The 17,890-nt window shown below is 44.2% G+C and overlaps 4 protein-coding genes across 6 annotated transcripts; 3 read left to right on the top strand and 1 right to left on the bottom strand.

The window, feature by feature from the left end:
* The first annotated feature begins 245 nt into the window (after positions 1-245).
* Positions 246-1,183, top strand: LOC108082416 (PRKR-interacting protein 1 homolog). Its single transcript, XM_017177766.3, has 2 exons — positions 246-502; positions 559-1,183. Exons 1-2 carry the CDS (start codon positions 335-337, stop codon positions 1,126-1,128), a joined length of 738 nt encoding a protein of 245 aa, XP_017033255.1. The 5' UTR covers positions 246-334; the 3' UTR covers positions 1,129-1,183.
* A 317-nt stretch (positions 1,184-1,500) lies between these two features.
* Positions 1,501-7,820, bottom strand: Lis-1 (LisH and WD40 domain-containing Lis-1). Of its 2 annotated transcripts, none has more exons than XM_017177763.3 (8): positions 7,705-7,820; positions 4,202-4,309; positions 3,834-4,134; positions 3,616-3,772; positions 3,374-3,551; positions 3,171-3,306; positions 2,759-3,110; positions 1,501-2,684 (listed from the first exon to the last, which is right to left on the bottom strand). In XM_017177763.3, the coding sequence occupies exons 2-8, from the start codon at positions 4,237-4,239 to the stop codon at positions 2,611-2,613; spliced, it is 1,236 nt and encodes a 411-aa protein (XP_017033252.1). In that variant the 5' UTR covers positions 4,240-4,309; positions 7,705-7,820; the 3' UTR covers positions 1,501-2,610. The 2 variants fall into 2 exon arrangements, with proteins under 2 accessions (XP_017033252.1, XP_017033253.1); XM_017177764.3 differs by having other exon boundaries at positions 7,733-7,806.
* Positions 7,821-8,607: 787 nt separating this feature from the next.
* Ptp52F (Protein tyrosine phosphatase 52F) lies at positions 8,608-15,897 on the top strand. Of its 2 annotated transcripts, none has more exons than XM_017178016.3 (18): positions 8,608-8,745; positions 10,173-10,338; positions 10,456-10,591; positions 10,657-10,769; positions 10,924-11,436; positions 11,495-11,647; positions 11,715-12,002; positions 12,064-12,374; positions 12,445-12,619; positions 12,685-12,807; positions 12,866-13,183; positions 13,320-13,661; positions 13,716-14,316; positions 14,381-14,580; positions 14,641-14,711; positions 14,764-14,898; positions 14,955-15,329; positions 15,396-15,897. In XM_017178016.3, exons 2-18 carry the CDS (start codon positions 10,206-10,208, stop codon positions 15,729-15,731), a joined length of 4,323 nt encoding a protein of 1,440 aa, XP_017033505.1. In that variant the 5' UTR covers positions 8,608-8,745; positions 10,173-10,205; the 3' UTR covers positions 15,732-15,897. The 2 variants fall into 2 exon arrangements, with proteins under 2 accessions (XP_017033505.1, XP_017033506.1); XM_017178017.3 differs by having other exon boundaries at positions 8,615-8,745; positions 10,176-10,338.
* A 532-nt stretch (positions 15,898-16,429) lies between these two features.
* LOC108082447 (splicing factor YJU2) lies at positions 16,430-17,786 on the top strand. The gene is made up of 3 exons (XM_017177818.3): positions 16,430-16,656; positions 16,724-17,292; positions 17,349-17,786. Exons 1-3 carry the CDS (start codon positions 16,633-16,635, stop codon positions 17,728-17,730), a joined length of 975 nt encoding a protein of 324 aa, XP_017033307.1. The 5' UTR covers positions 16,430-16,632; the 3' UTR covers positions 17,731-17,786.
* Positions 17,787-17,890: the final 104 nt, after the last annotated feature.

Below are 17,890 nucleotides of genomic sequence, written 5' to 3' on the forward strand. Positions count from 1 at the left end.
GTTTGAAAATGCCGCATGACGAAGTCTGCCGCCAGCTGCGAGTTGGTATTTCTTGACGAGTTTTTCCATTTGTGATGTGTGAACACTGGCGGCGTAAATTTGAAGGCTTTTAAAAAGTTGGAACTCTCTGGGGATGAAGGACTTTTTCATGTTTTTCTTAAAGAAAACTGATGGATTTCCCGCAATAATTAAAAACACTAATTTAATTCAATATATTCGCAAAGAAAATTCAGATTCTCAAAGTAGAAAAAGTGTGACCAGAGCAATGCGACATGCGGACTGGTATTTTCAGCAAAACAAACAACAGCCGCAAATAACATAAAATCAACAAATAATGTCGCTAATAAAAAACTTGGTCAAAGAATCCGAGCACAAGCCCAAGAAAAAGAAGAAGGATGATGGATCCGGAGGCAGTGATTCCGAGGACAAGCCCCTGCGACCATTTGTCAAAACCGCCACAGATCTGCAACGGCTGAAGTTGGAGAAGCTAATGAAGAATCCAGTGAGTTGGGATGAGTTTGTTAATTACAACACAATACTAATTTTTATATTGACCAGGATAAGCCCGTGGTCATACCTGAGCAGCGCCGGGAGCGGGACTACATGTCCTCGGTGCCCAGCTTTGTGCGAAACGTTATGGGAAGCAGCGCTGGAGCGGGATCCGGCGAGTTCCATGTCTACCGCCATCTGCGCCGGAAGGAGTACGCCCGTCAGAAGAACATACAGAATCAGAGCGCCCGTGAAGCAGCGGACGATGCATACCAGCAAAAACTGGATGACAATCGTCGGGCGGCCGAAGAAAAAACCGCCAAGAAGCGAGCCAAACGACTTAAGAAGAAGCAACGGGCGAAGAAGCCGCGGGATCAGAAGAAGCCAGAAGCCAAGGAGGTATCCGAGTCCAGTGACAGTGGTTCGGAAGATGAGGAAGCTGCAGGAGAGGCTCGAGAAAAGGATGAGACAGAGGAGGCAGCCAAGGAATCTACGAATGCAAACGGCGAGCCATCAAAAACAGAGGCAAACGACCGGGAACCAGTACAAACAGAAGAATCGTGCAAAAGAGCTGCTGACAACGAGGAGCAAAAGCCGGACAAAGCCAACTCTGATGACCAAGACAATAAGGAGTCGTAGGATTCAAAAATACACAATCTAGTTATTAATAAAACAAATTGCAGTTTTATTTATAGTACTTTCGTTATATATATATATTAAGCGATTTCTACACATCGCCAGTAGTATCTTTTCGGGTTATTTCTATCTGAGGGCATCGATTTTAAGCAGCTGGTTGAGACAAAAGCGGTTTTGCGACGTATGCAACGAGTTTGTATGTGGTTTTGTGTGTTTAGTGCATGCTTCTATATCTTATGTTAAATAAAGTGCATCAAATGTAGCATTTTTGAGTACAATAAATGCTTTCAAAATTTGACATCGAAGGCAATATATAGATAGTCAAGATTCTACATTAAATCCTTGACGATAAACAGTCCGTCACCACTACAAACATTTCTGCTCTCTGAGTTTTCTTTCGGTTTCTTAAAGAAGCGAGTTTTTATTGATTTTCCGTAATTCGATTTCTTTTAAATCCAAAAATTCTTTTCTATAATTGCTGGTGTTTCTTCGCATACATTTATATGAACATTTTGTTTTTGTTTTTTTTCCACAAATAATTATTTGTATAGTATAATATTTATATATGTATATTTTTTGCGGTTGCACTTAAACAAACTATTACAATTAAATTTGCAGCATTTTTCTACTATGTAAACCGTAAAAATAAATCATATTTTGAACTTAAAGCCAACTTAAACTTGTAAGCATTTTGATAGATTTTGTTGTTTTTGTGTGAAGATCCTTTCGCGACAAAAAAGAACACAAAACAGGACTCGGGGGACTCGTAGTGTAGAGTAAAAAAAATGAAGCAAATCGTTGTTATCGTAAAATTACCTCAAACTTATGGTAAAAAGGAAGTTAATTCTCAATAATGAAGCTCTTGTTGTGATTACAAGTTTTTGTCCAAGTAACTGAAATACTTTCCATCATTTGCTGTCATTATTCAAAGTTAGCAAACACTTTTAAAGATATCAACACGGCGATATTGAATTTCTCAAGTTTATGCGAGTGCTTGGGTACATTTTTGTGGATGGATCTGTATTTGTCGAATGAACGGCATTAATACTCTCTCCATTCGCGACGAATCCTACGCTTAGCGAGCCTGCGTACTTGTGATTGGTAAAGGAGGAGGCGTGGCATTACTTTAAAGTTTAAACGATAATCGTAGGTAGGTGTATATTTCATTAGGCATTAATGTATATGTACTTTGTATATAGTAGGTAGGTAGTTAGTTAGTTTAGTTAGAGGGTCGTACAATTAAATAAATAATTCGTTTTTCGCCAGTTTCATTCATTCAGATTTTAAATACAATTACGTTTATATTTTGCATTCGGACGCTGACACAGAAAGCGTCTAAGAAAATAAACCTTCGCGTAGGTGGCTGAGACTGCTCGTATGTGTGTGTGTGTGTGGGCTGTTGTGATTCAATATATTAACTTTATTTATTATTTAAATTGAGAAGTAAGCAGAAGAACCCTTCCTTTGCCGAACGTTCCTTTCAATTTAACGACATTCCCAGACCTTAACTGTTTGATCTACGCTACCGCTAATGACGTACGGATGCGCTTTGTGAAAATCTGCGAAAAAAATATGAAAGATTGCGGAGTATTAATAAGTATTTTGAGGTACAGGGCTTAAGCGAAGGACTTACCTATGGAGGTGCAGAAATGCTGATGCGCGTATAGCGTCTTCATGCATCGCTTGTTACGCAAGTCCCAGACCCTGATGGTCTTGTCATCGCTGGCCGAGACCAGGTACTTGCCGCCCGGATGGAATGCCAGACCACGAACCCAATTGTCATGGCCATTCAGCGTTAACAGGCAAAGGCCGACGCTGACGTCCCAAATGCGAATGGTTTTGTCGCGAGAACCGGATGCAAGAAATGGACCCTGGTGGTGGCCCTTCTTGTTGTCAGCTCCAGCTGCCTCGTTTATCGCCGAGGCTGCGGCTTCCGGCGCCCAGGCAATGCACTCCACGGTATGCTCATGATCGCGTAATTCAACCTACAAGACCATGTACATTTAATTTAACTCCATAGCAAGCGGAAGCTTGTTTTCACTCACCTTGCAGTCTTTTGAATTCGTCAACCAAACACGTATTGTGTGATCATTTGAGCATGTGGCAAAGATGCTGCCTTCGATGTGCACTCGCACCATTCGCACCCACTCCCTATGGCCTGTGTAGGTTTTCACGCAGTAACTGGGGGAACAGAGAAACCAACAGGTTGGTCAAGTTACTTTCAAACACAGCTTCTTCTACTACTCACCCTGTTGCCACCTCCCACATTTTTATGGTGCGATCTCGCGATGCGGACAGAACGTAGTCGCCGGCGGGCACAAAGGCCACCGACGAAACATTGTGATCGTGACCATGCATGGTTTTGACACATTCATAGCTCTGCTGGAAATCCCACAATTTGATGGACAAGTCCGCGCTGCAGGAAGCTACATAGAAACGAAATAGTTACATTCACTATTGTATATAAATATGTAAAGTTGTATAACCTACCCAAAAGCTTGCCCTGGGCATCGAATGCCACATCCTGCACCGAGTCTGTGTGTCCCTTGAGACTGCGCTCGTACTCTCCAGTTTCAAAGTCCCAGATCTTAATGGTAGCATCCTCGGATGCGGAGACCATTAACCCAAAAATGGGATGAAATATTACCTGCAAATGATCAAGGAATCCAATAGTTATACCCATAAATAAGTAAACAAGAAAAACTTACCCTAGTTATGCTGGCCCGATGACCGGTCAGGGAATATTTCTCTGGCGGCCGCGGTATCCACTCGCCGGGCGTTCGTTTGTTCTTTGTGGGCGCACCCTCGATGACCTCTTTCTCAGCTTCGGTCAGTTTAGCCTCTAATTCCATCACCTTCTTCTGTAGCCGGATGACGGACGTCCATTTCTTTTCGAGCAGTCCGCCAAACTTCTTTTCTGCCTCTGTGCTAATATCGGCCTCCTTTCGGAAGGTCTCCAGAGAGTCGGCGTAGCCATTTGAGCCCAGATAATCGGCAATCGCTTGGTTACTGGAAAAAAAGGAAAAATCAAGTATAAATAGAGATAAAAATTGGATGGCTGGATTATTAGACTTACAGCTCCTCGCGCTGCCGTTGCGACAACACCATTTTCATACTGTTCCCCGATTTGGCTTGTTAGTCTGCTCTCGTTCGATTCGGTTTACCGCTTTCAATTCGTGCAATTCTGCAAATGAAAGAGGTAGAGGCGTTAAATATATGCACACTGTGGGGTTTTCTAGTTTGAACTATCTATGATTACAAGTTTCGAATTGATCTTCAATTTAACATAACATAAAAAAATAATAAACAACTTTTATTTTGCAGAGTTTAATAGAATGAGAGAATATGCAGCTTCTCAAAGTTCAAGTTATAGACGTAGGACTGTATAATGATGAATTACTGCTGTGCCGGAGACAGGAAATTGGTTTCGCAAAAGTTAAATGCCAAAAATGCCAGCGAGTTTCGTTTGAATTCTCATGGAGGGCAAGTCACCCACATTTCTTGAGGTTTGTTTCGTTTTTTTTTTTTTTTTTTTTGGACCAGTATATGTGTATCTTGTGCTCATCTTTCGCCTAGTCATTATATTCTTTTATTTTCTGTTTTTTGCTACGGAGCATCATCATCATTACCGTCATCAGAAGCGTTGAGCAGTTTTCAGTTTCTGGCACAAATTTTTGTGTGTGTGCTCTCTTACCTCGCGAATAATGGGACAACAAATAATAATACTCGAAAAGCTGTTGGGAAAGCTCAGAGCGTACAACAAGTTGGTAGCTCTGCAATCAAGCTGCACTCGTCATCAATAAGTTCAAGGGTCGTTCGGCAGACAATCGCGAAATCTAAGCTTCCAAATGGAATCAGACAAAACAAGTCACTGTTGTTGCTTTGCTATAATTAGTGCGACTTGTGTGTTGCTTTTGGCATTGCAAGACCAATTCAATCAACTCAAGGTGGTCAAATCACAGGTATAGCACGCCATAAAGCGACAATCAGCAGCGGCAAAAACGAACGCATATCTCGTGTACTTGATAAGAAGCGATGGACAGCCGCGTTGCCAACTACACATGACGGCCGGCTGTGGGCAAAGCCAATTAGCCGGACTTAACGGTAGTTCAAGCAACTTCTTATAGGTAAATAAGGCTGCGAAAGAGCGTGCGATGGTAGAAGTAGCATAAAAAGATACAGCAAAGGCAAAATTACTAGTCCTCAAGATTATAGATACTCTATACGATGATGATTACATTTATTACTATATCGATTTATCATTCAAACAGTTCATGAAATTTTAAAAATGTCAATTTTAGGATATTGTTCTCGTTTTAAATATAATATAATATACCTGTAATATTTTTGTAAATTCTTGTATGTAGTTTTGGCATTATTTTATATTTTTGAGCTTAATTCAGTTAAGAGTCGCCTATAGTTTTGTTATAGATATTATAAAGGCAAAATAATCACTGCAATCAAAGCAATTATAATTAAGTGCTATTTCTCGAACCGCAGCTGTTTTAGCAGACAAACTCACACACATCACATACTAGGAAATGACGTTTTCAAATTATTTTTGGCCAAATGATATTTTACGATTTTTTCCTACTAGCAAAAAGACAAAACACAACCGAAAACTGACCAAACAAGTTCCCAGAACCGCTGCTTTGCACTCCAAATAGCCGTGAGTCACTACGCCGAGCCAGACTTATCAGCTGCTGGACGGGATGGCATGGCTTGGAATGGAATGGAAAGGGACGCTCTCGGTGGCAGTGACGAGACCTTTGAATATATACATTTGTATATTCTGTGGGTGGACCGGTGGCCCGCTAACTGCGCATCTAAATATACCGCATGGAAATCAATAAGAGCGCCACCAACGTCACGCGTATTAATGGAAACGGAGCGTGGGCCACGAGCGGGCTTAATGGGGGAGGGAGGTAGGCTCCTGTAGCCCCCGAAAGCCGAACGGAGTCAACAGCACTTCTGTTGTGGCAACCAGGCATTCCAACACAACGACATGCGCATTGTAACCGTGCTTTACTCCGATTGTGTGTGTTTGTGCCACATAGCGAAAAAAAAAAACAATGAAATGGGGGCGTCGTTTGGGTCGCACGCTTCGCCTGAAATGTTACTAAATCAGTGAGCAGCAGCAGCAGGCAAGCTCATTCCCATTGCTGCTGATGCACTTGCCCAAGCTAATTTAATATTTGAATTTTAAATACTCTCGCGGAAGACGACGGATCGCGGGGGCGTGAGAGCAGACCAGGGCTGCAGCCAACTCACACACTAGCACTCGCACTCTCGCATTCAATAAGGATGCCAGCCAGCGCTCTCTTTCTGCCTCTGAGGAAGGCGGCAGTGTGCAATTCTCTTTCTCCCGCTCTGGCAAACAGACCTTGCACTTGCTTTTGCTTGTTTACTCGATTTGCGTGTTTCATTGATTAACCCACACACATACTCGCCCACACACGCCATACGGCGAATGCAACTACTGACTCGAGTGCAGAGAAGGGAAAAGTGACGAAAACTCCTGGCTTTAACCTTTAGATGGGCTTAGAAAGGGGCGATTAAGGCTTTTCACAATAACCTTCAGCTGGGAACGTGGAATAAGCAGCTACTCAGATAAGGCCCACGAAGATAACAACAATTGGCTGTCAGACGGGCTGTCTCAGCGCTTTCCACACACATTCCGGGAAATCGCGAATACAACGGATCTTGAATACCTCAAAGAATGCCCTGGCCATGAAAGAAGCAAAAAAAAAGAGCCCAAAACGGAAAAACTGTAAAAAACACACAGCACCACAGCGAAGAAAATAAAACGAGATTTCTTCTGCATTGGCAGAACTGGTTTGGACTATTTCTTGCCACACGCTCCCCGGGTCGGGACCGGGTGAAGGTGTTAGGCGGAACTATGCCAGGAATCGGGGAGTTGGCTTGACTTGGGTAAAAATCGATCAATCGTTCAGCGTTTTGCTGCGGCGAGGGGGAGGACGAATGCCCCAACACATGCGCAAAAAATCACACGGCACACACGCACACACACCAACACCAAGGCACGCGATGTGTCATCGCTTTCTGGTGGTTGTAAAAAATGTAATTGTTTTCTTGTATCTTCTTCTATTTTGCCTTGCACTCTGCTGGTTTAGCTTTTTGTTTAACACAAATTTTGCATAATTTGCATAACTCTTTCTCTTGCCTTTTCCGTTTTCTTTTCAATAACAAACACAAAGCAAACACAATAACAACAACAACGCCACAAACGAAAATACTGTTACGACGGCCATCTTGGATAGAGAGAGGGGCGCGATGAAGAGAGTCCAAAAGGCAATATGCAAAATGGGAAAAGGACAAATGTCCGTAATTTGCACACACAATATTTTAAAGTATCTGCCCGTGAGGAGCTTCAATTATTCATTTCTCTCGGTACATAACGCGCGCACTAACACTATGTCACGGGCAATGTCGTACATATGACACTTTTTCATTTTTTCCCAATTGCCATTACACACTAGTCACCTTTGCGAAAAATGTCAGCTTAAGGCAATCGGACGCGTTTAGATCACTTTTTCGTTATGCGCTACGCATACTTACATCAAGTTATTCGTTTATGTATTTATACCTCGATTTATTTATTTATGCTCAAGCGAATTGTTGAAAAGAATTACGCAGAATGCGGACGCCAGTGTGGCCAGTTTAGCTATTTTCCCACTATATCTGGTGTTTGCCCAAATATCGAAATCGCGATATTTTTGTTTGATATTTTTTGATATTTCCCCTTGGTCACTCTGAAGTTCAGAGCAAAAAATGTCAAAACAGAGTTTTACATGCTTGGGGTCGAATTCTCGTTTTTGGGGTCGAATTCTCGTTTTGGGGTAGAATTATCGTGTAGAGTGTAAAAATGTAAGTATATCAAAATACCGAAATCTCGATATTTGGTATTTTCTCCCTGGTCACTCTGAATTTCAAAGCAAACTGTTACTTAACATAGAAATGCTCTCGATTACAGAATTTGGCTCGCTAACAGACTTTGAATATTGATTATTTAATATCACACATAGCCCAAAGTTGTCTTGTTAAAAAATAAAGGACATTTTGAATGTTTTTGTATTTAAATGTAGCTACTTGTTGGTGTTTTTTGTTAGTATATTTATAGCTTTTTTTAGCTTTTTTCTCAAAATCTAGCATATTCAAGGTGCTGCCAGTGCTGCAAGACCTTCCGTTCATGAGCAAACAGTTGTTACTTTTAAGTTATCGATATCTGTTGAACTGTTACGTTATTTTCAAAAACCCTTAGCCTTTGTGGTTCAAAATAAATTTAAATTCTAAGTGCTTTGATTATACCTTTTTACTTGGGAACCGGGTTTTGTTTACATTACAGTGCTGTTGTTCGCCCTACCGAGTGTGGTGAATTCGCTTTTGTTGTTATCTTACTCAAACACTTACGATGGGAGTAAACTTTTTCTTATCAGCGCCGAATGAGCTTCAGAGACTATTCATTATTCCCTTTCGCTGAGTGCTCCAGTGCTCAACAAACGCTCAGGGGAAACAGTTACATTCAAGGCAGAATTCGGTCGATCCTTTCGATTATTGAAGTGCCGGAATACCTCAGAAACCAACGATCTTTTTTCAGCAGTGAGTGGCAGTGGTGGTGCAGTCTTCGTTGCCGTCGAATTCATTGTTCAAATTGCCGAATAGTGTAAATCGGGACTGTTATCAGTGATTGATTTAATCAGTCATTTGCTCGAATTACACCCGATAATATAGATTGATATTAATCGATCGTGTGCCAATTGGCAGTGATTCAGATTCAGGATAATCCGATGGCCACTGCAAGCTGCCTTTATTTATGGCGTTTGGACTCCAATTCGAAAATCGAAAGCATTTATGGCCTCCGCGCAGCCAAATGCTAGTGTTATCTGGACAACACTGATTATATGCCATTGATAAAGACAGTTCGTTCAGTCGGTCGGTCGGTCGTGTGTGTAACCGTTAAATTGTTATTATTGGCTTATTTGGCGCTTCGGCGTTTGGAACTCTCAGCGATTTGTTTAAACAAGCCAGCGCAGCGTGGCTGGGAACCTGGCAAATAATTGTCTTCGTTTCATTTTAGATAAAGAACGTGTGTTGGCTGACGAACCATTAATAGGTATCGAGAAATGTAATTTTATTTGCGCCAAAGTGATGTGTCTTTCTTCCGACGACGACGACAGCAGAAATTAGTAATTAGTGCTGCCGATTTCGCGGTATTCGTTGTATTAGATCTACGGATGACGCACTATTCCTCGCATATCGGCGGCCAAAGTGTTTATATCTATTTATAATTCACAATCAATGCGCCTGCTGCGTGATGGGATTGCAAACAAAGCCTTGATTAATGGGTGTTCCAGGGCTGCTCGCTAAGAGTTTTAATTTATAGCAAGCAATATTGGGTTGTCCAACAGCCAGATTATAATCGCTATCTGTATCGGCTCTATATTGACCACTTCTGTGAGCGGCGTTAAGTGCCCTCCTCCCCAGATAAGATTCTTTCTGAATCCACCTGACATTGAACAGCCTTTAAGCTGGTCGCTTCCCTGAGCAATGATCGGTTTTCAGTCGTTGCTTGTGCAGGTCCCCGACTTTGATATCCTCCATCGAGCTTTATTTACATTATTCAATTACTGGCGGATGTTCTGCAATTATCACAAATCAGTTGCAGGCAGCTTGACTCCGGTTTTACATATTTTGAAATCAAAAGAAAACAACAATTGTTGCGCTGGTCAGCAACTGGATGTTCCAGAATCTCCAAAAAAGATCTTCGAGAGTTCACAGCCAGCCACTAATCGTTTACGAATCAACACCTTACGCTGGCGTACACGTACAGTGAACTCTTATTTATTTTTATTTCACATATTTTTTGATTTTGAATCCCAAATAAAAGTGTTTGAATATATACATGCACATATGTAGATGTGTTTGGGAGAGGTTATTGCTTCGTGGAAAATCCCACAGGCAACCGGTTGCACTTAGCAGCTCCCCTGGGTTAACAATTAATTATTAATATTTTTTGTTATTCACAGCAGCACGGGCGTCAGAAGCAATGTGGTCCTAAGATGGACACCACACACTGGAAGCCAAACATCCAGGTATACGGGCTGATCCTGCTGACCCTGTGGATAGCCTGGGTCCAAGGACAATCTGAACTAACGGCAAATGCCATCAGTGGGAGTCAGGAATTTGCAGAAAGTAAATATATCAAACTACTTTATCTTTATTTATCAAAGATCAAAAGGATCTTAACATTCTTGGAGATAAGATGGATTCCTGCTGTTAGGTTTTAACCTTTTCCTTGTCCCATTTCAGAGGTTGAGGTCAATGTAGTGTCCACAGCTTATACGCTTGCCTTTAAGATCTCCGATGGCACGGAATATGCCATTGACAGCGTCACCTGTCGCAATGGAAGCGGTACAGAAACCAAAGCCAACGAGGCTAATGTGTGGTAACTAATGGAGGATCCAATTTCATTTAACTGCATCCCTTTAACTAAACTCTTTTTATTTGTAGCGAAAGCCTAGATCCCTGCACCTTCTACACCTGTGTGGTTAGCTTCCGTTCAATTGTCGTTGGCACTCCGCCTCTTCCCGACCAAACTATCTATGCCTACACCGAGTACAAACGTGAGTGTAAACATTTCTATAAATAAATTCCTGTTGTTTGGAAATATCTTGAAACTATCAGTTATGCTAGATTTTAGTTTCTGCAAAGAGGAATTCGTTTTTATTTTGTTTCTTTTCTTTATTAACTGATAATAACTATAATATCTTTTGGCAGAGCCCAGGACAACAATGACCTCGGTGGTGCCCACAGCAAACACTATTAAGGTTACTTGGCAGACCACCGATCGCGCCTGCGTGGCGCTCTTCAAGATTGAAGCCAAGGCGGCGGATACTTATTCCACGGAGCAGCTGAACGATAAGAGCACACATACCTTCAAGGGTGTAAAGTCCTGTCTGACGCACACCATCACTTTGGTGACCCACAACAATGCCAGTCAAGTGGTGGACCAAGACACCCAGAATGTGGATACTCTGTATGCAGAGCCAGGCGATATATCTATGAATATCACTAACCTGGCCAACGGCATTACGGTGGTTAAGTGGGGCGATCCCAGCGAGGAGAACTGCATCAGCAACTATGTTTTCAAGTGGCGACGCGACGACTGCATTCAAGAACCGGAAACGACCACAACGGAAGATCCCATGACAACGAGCTCTGGTGAGGATTACACCACAGATGCCAGCACAGAAGAACCTAGCTCTCCGGAGCAGCCAGAGTACAACAGTGGTAAGTTTTGCAATTGAAAGGGATAAATATATATTATAAATCCTCAAATCGTCTCAAGTTGAATGCGAATGGAGTGACATCTCTGCTGATGGCAAGCTCAGGGAGTATCTACTGACGGATCTGCAAGGATGCGAGCTGTACACCTTCCAGGTCTTTACTAATGAAAACGCCACAGCCAAGGCCTTGCAGCAGTTTACATCCGCGGAAAAGGGCGAGTTGTTTGCTTTGTCCCCTAAGTTTCCCCAACCAATGACCTTCTTTGGTAATTCCTCTTCCAGTTTCCAGTGCTGTCTTCGAGCCAACTCATATCTCCAATACCACGGAGCTGCGTTGGACATGGAGCGAGCCCCAGGATCATCCCCGATGTGTGGCCAATTACAGTGTAAAGCTATCGGGACCCAGCCAACGGCCTGCAAATGAAACCACAGACTTGGTGACCCTGGATAAGGTGGCTGTCTTCGAGAACCTAGATCCATGCGGCATTTACACCGTAGAGATAGTGCCCATTTTGCTGAATGGTAGCTCTGGAGCCAGGTACCAGGACCAAGGCACTGTCAGTGAAGATCGTAAGAAACTTTAATGGATTTATTCTTGAATATTTAATTATTAATGACCTCATTTCCTTAGAGCCCACGCAAATCCTGGAGCCCGTTCTGCTGCCCGATTCCTTCTCGCTGGAGTTGACCTGGCTGACACCCGTCTATGCGGATCTCTGCATCGATGGCTACCGCCTGTCTGGCTGGATGGATGACGATGTCACGGTGGTGGAGGTGGAGGCTCTCAGTGTCACCACCCAGAACACCAGCGTGGTCTTTAGCAATCTTCTAGCTTGCCAAGTCTACATCATCCAGATCATCCCCTACACCAGGGAGAGCCTTGATGGTCAGTTGCGGCAGGTCGAGGTGGAGACCAGGCCGGCCATTGTCGATTCCTCCAAGGTATGGGTAACAGATAAAGAAGTAACACAGTCATTCTCAAGCTTTTTGTTCTACCTCCACTTGGACTCAGATCACCCTCCAGCTGACGGGCAAGGGTTCGGCTTCGCACAGCCTGGAGTTATCGGCCAACAATGCGGATTACAACAATACCTGTCTGACCATCTTTGCCTTCTTCAACTGCAGCACCACCTCATCTGTACGCAATCCGTCCGCGGAGCGTTACGTCGAGGGGCACAGCAAGCGAGGTATGGAAATAGAAAAGGGAGTCCTAAAACCGGACAGAATGCGAATCATTTTGCTTCCCTTGCAGGCTTCCAGGCCAAGCTCAGTCCGCTCTCCCCGTACACCTACTACTCCTGCAGTGTGACATTGTACAATGTAGCAGGACCTTCGCCGGTGAAGACGATCCATAATCTCCAGACCGAAACATACTGTAAGCTAAGCCACAAATGAATTGAGAAAAACCTAAATGATTCCCAATCATATTTCAGTTCCCGAGCAGCCGCAGAACGTGACTCCACGTGACAGCACTCGGAGTAGCCTACAGTTCACCTGGGAACCGCCCACCTATCTAAATGGCCCGATCAAGTACTACCAGGTCTTTCTGATGCGCCACGAGGCCAGCTACTTTGTGCCGGAGGACTGTCCTGCAATTGTTGAGGACTCCAAGCCGGAGACCAAGGGAGATCTGAATGCGAACTTCACGGGTTTGGCGCCATCGGTGCGATATATATTGCAGGTTGCGGCCCAGAATGATTTTGGAATGGGTGACTACACGGCGCCGGTAATTGGCACCACTCGTCCGACAGGTGAGTTGAAGGTTTTTCTAATTTGGAGGTATTTCAGCTTGTAACTTAATTTCATAAGTTAACTTTAAATATCTCTACGATTTTACAACTAAAAGTATTTTTAAGCACGCCTGTATTTATGACCTTGCCCTTTCAGTCTCCGACAACGTGACCCAGCTATCCGTCTTGCCCCAGGGTCCGTTGAATGACAACAAAGAGTACAGTGCGAACGTGACCATCACCTGGACGGTTCCCTGCAAGTCCAATGGCGATATTGAGTACTTCCAGCTGAGCTTCAGCGGAAGCCGGCCAAACTACAAACCGGTTGCATTCCAGCGAAATGTGGCACTGGACACGGAGAACCTCAAGGGGCGGATGTCGTACACGGAGACCGATATGCAGCCGCAGTATGCATACACCGTACAGGTGGCCGTGAAGAACCGCGAAGTGGAGGAGCTCAGCGGAAGTGTGCCCGGTTCATGGGAGTCACCAGCAGGATGTGAGTCCAATGCCTTGTTAGAGATTCCAATTTAACTCTCTTTTACCTTTTCAGTGCCTTCTGTTCTGAGCAAACAGGTAGTGGACGAAATGAAAGTCATCCCCCAGCAGACGAATCACCCGACCAAGTCAGCGGTTGTTCGACTTCCGGCTGAAATCTTGCAGTCCGAGTCCGGGGAGATAACCTACATTGCGCTTCTCCTCTCGAGCTGCGCTGATGCACCGGAACTGCAGCACAATGTCGGTGACAGTTGGCCCAACGTGTTGAACTACGAGCAAGCTGGAGGCGACGGAACAGGACCATCTTGCATCTTGCAATACCAAACGACAGAGGAGCGCTGGGAACCGGTGGTCAGCACTAGGGCACGGCAGAGTCGGGACGTGGATTTGGAGTCGCTGGAAATAGTGTTTACCATTGGCACCGACAAGTGCAACGAGGGCAAGCGCTTTTGCAATGGGCCTTTGAAAGCGGACACGGAGTACAACATGGTGGTGAGGCTGTTCACAAAGTCTGGTTACAGTGATGCTGCTGTGGTGTACTTCAAGACGGAAGCGGCCCTTAAGGTCACGCTGATCCTCGTGAGCGTGTGCAGCTGCCTATTGCTGGCCTTTGTGATTGGATTGGCGGTGCTGTGGGTGCGAAAGCGAATGGCCTGGTGGGTCTAGATATCTTAGTAATTTTATAAAGAGTTCTCTAAGGATAAACTCTCTTTGATCCAGGCATCGCGACTCCGGCCAGGGTATCGAGGATCCTTTTGGAAATGTGATTGCCAAGAACTTTGCTATCTTCTATGCGGAGGTGGCCAAGCCGGAGAAGCTGGCGCGCGAGTTCAAGGAGATCACCGTGCAGGCTTTGGAGCTGAGCTATGCCGCCTCCGAGTTGGGTTGCCATAAGAATCGCTATGCAGACATATATCCCTGTAAGTAAAATAGGAAACCCAAGGATTTGCTGTATCTTAAACCTTTTTTTCTTCCAACAGACGACAAGAATCGAGTAATACTCGACATCGATGCAGAGGGATCGGACTACATCAACGCCTCTTTTATAGACGTAAGTTGTTGTGCTTAGAGATGTTCTACTTTAATATTTCTACCTTCCCCAGGGAGACCCGAGGAAAAAGGAGTACATAGCCACGCAGGGACCCAAGCCGGAGAGCATAATGGACTTTTGGCGCATGGTCCTGCAGTACAACGTCCGAGTCATTGTTCAGGTTACCCAGTTCCGGGAAAACGACATTGTGAGTGACATAAAATAGCTTTAAATTCAATGTGGAAAGCCTAATCTCCCACACAGATCAAGTGCCACGAGTACTTTCCATACACCATGAGGGGATTAACAGTCACTATCAAGTCCAAGGAGGTCTTTGAGCTGTATGATCGTACCGAACTCTCAGTGATCCACGACAAGTACGGCCTGAAGGAGAAGGTGATCCACTTCTACTTCAAGAAGTGGCCCGATCACGGCTGTCCCGCGGATCCTATGCACCTAATTACCTTTGTTAAAAAGGTGAAGGCGGAACGGCGGCCCAGCTACTCACCTATTGTAGTCCATTGCAGCGCGGGAGTGGGCAGGACGGGCACCTTCATTGGCCTGGATCTGATCATGCAGCGTCTGAAAAGCGAGTCGAAAATTAACATCTTCGAGACGGTGAAGAAGCTGCGGTTTCAGGTGAGCAAACTGAATTCCCAAGCAAAAGAGAATATCTCTTGACACATCCTCCCCTTCTACTTCCAGCGCATGAAGATGGTGCAGACCCTGCAGCAGTACACGTTCCTCTACGCTTGCACCTATGAGCTGGTAAAACAAAAGATTCCCCGAGCAGCCTTGAAGCTGGAGGGCCGTCCCAAGTCCCAAACGATACCAGCCCTTTCGGCGCCCAAGAAGGTGAGCTTCCCGGACGTGGAAGTGGGCAGTGGGGAAGCGGATGACCATGTGTCCTCCGCTCCTAAGGCCGATAATATCGATGTGCCCACTCTGCAGCTGCCGACGCGGTACTCCGGCCTGCGGAAAAGCACTTCGCCACTTACGACGGGCAGCAATGAGGCGGGCACGAGCAGCAGCAACATGTGAAAGACGAGACAGCTGTGATGTCCAAGGAGCTGTGTATTTTTTGTATTTATTGGATGTGTATTGTACGAACAGAACGTAGCAGCAATTATAGCCAAAGAAATGTTTTTAAAGCATAACTAAAGCTTTTAAAGTGGATATAAATTTTGCATATTGTATTGGAAAACCATGTTTTTTGTATTCTTATTCCGTATTTATACAAGAAGTATGATATATTTCAGCTAAAAGTGGATTCTGCTGTACCATTGTAGGGTATAAAAAGTTTGTTACACAGAGAAGGCGGCATTTCCGAACCTATAAATCATATATATTATTGATCACCATCAACAGGCGAGTCTTTCTAGCCATGTCCGGAAAAAAATTAATTTTATGAGATTTTTTCAAAATTTGATAAGGGGTTACATCGTTAAAATTGTCAAAATTGATCAGAATTTTGATCTCTCAAAATTTGAAAATTCAGTAAGTAGATTTGTTAATATAGAAAAACCAAGCACAGAACACCTTTTAGATTGGAAATTAATGCATTTTTGACTTAGTTATGATATTTTTAAACTTTGACTTTCCATAAATATTTAAATTTGAATACGCCTTTAAGGGTATTATAATTTTAGTTAAAACCCATTTGACCAAAATGGATCCATTTCTTAATAAATTAATTATAAACTGCCAAAGGTATACAAATTTCAACATGCCAAAGTTAGCTTTCTTTCTTGTTGTGTTGAATTTGAATATAACGGCACATATCGAAAGACTCTTATAAGACAGTGTTGCTCAACATTTACCAACACCAATCCAGCTAAGAACTACAAAAAAATCGATTTTATCGATAGGTAATCATATGGTTTGACATCTCTAATAGTTAACAATTTTATTTACTTCGCATTTAACTCAATTTTAACGCAAAATGTCCGAGCGCAAAGTGCTAAACGTAAGTAAAAGAACATACAAATGGACAAGCTTGAGCTGCACGGCTAACCCTAATCGATTCTCTGCAGAAATACTATCCCCCGGACTTCGATCCATCGAAGATTCCGCGCATGAAACTGGCCAAAAACAGGCAGTACACCGTGCGACTTATGGCTCCGTTCAACATGCGCTGCAAGACCTGCGGCGAGTACATCTACAAGGGCAAGAAGTTTAATGCCCGCAAGGAGGACGTGGAAAACGAGACGTACCTCGGAATCCGCATCTACAGGTTCTACATCAAGTGCACACGCTGTCTGCAGGAGATCTCGTTCAAAACGGACCCCCAGAACACGGACTACGAGATCGAGGCGGGCGCCACCAGGAATTTCATGGCCCTAAAGCTGGCCGAAGAGCAGGCACGGCGGGAGGAGCAAGAGCTGCGCGACGAGGAGGCCAACAACCCGATGAAGCTCCTAGAGAACCGCACCCAGCAGTCGCGCAACGAGATCGAGATGCTGGAGAGCCTAGAAGAGCTCCGCGACCTGAACCGTCGCCAGCAGACGGTGGACTATACAACCATGCTGCAACAGTACAACACGGGCGAGACGGAGAGGGAGCGCCAGGAGCGGGAGGAACGCGAAGACGAAGAGTTCATCAAGTAAGTGTGGCCTTCTCTACATATTTTCTCCCTTTATACTCACGCCATTCTTTTAGATCGGTCAACTTTAAGAACAAATCGGAGGGCGGCTCACGTGTTGTGGCCGAGGAAATCATTGAAGATGTCAAGGAGGAGGTGGACCGATTGCCTGCCCCACCGCCCGTTAAGCAGGCCAAGTCCAGTACACTCAGTTTTTCCGTTGCCACATCATCCAGCAAAGCATCTGCCACGCAGCAGCCACTGGTAAAAAGAAAGACGCCCTTGGTTCTGGTCAAACCAAAGGCAGCAGTAGTGACTCCCAGGCAAACCAACCCACCACTAACCACGACAGCAACAGCTGGTCAAGCTGAAAATAAAGCCACAAATCCCCCACCAGCAGCGCCAGCTGGTCTGTCCCTTCTGGCTGCCTACAGTGACAGCTCCGAGGATTCCAACTGACCAAGCATTTACCAAGCGGATTTTGCAATTAATAAAATCGGACCCAAAGTAGACAACTATGGTGTTTTAATTTTTATATTATTTCGCTATATTTTAGCCACGTTTATAGATTTATTTATGGTTTCGCAGAAATTTCTGAATATTAATTGCTTTCAAAACC

This window comes from Drosophila kikkawai, chromosome 2R, assembly GCF_030179895.1.
Source record: "Drosophila kikkawai strain 14028-0561.14 chromosome 2R, DkikHiC1v2, whole genome shotgun sequence".
NCBI classification, from domain to species: Eukaryota; Metazoa; Arthropoda; class Insecta; order Diptera; family Drosophilidae; genus Drosophila; species Drosophila kikkawai.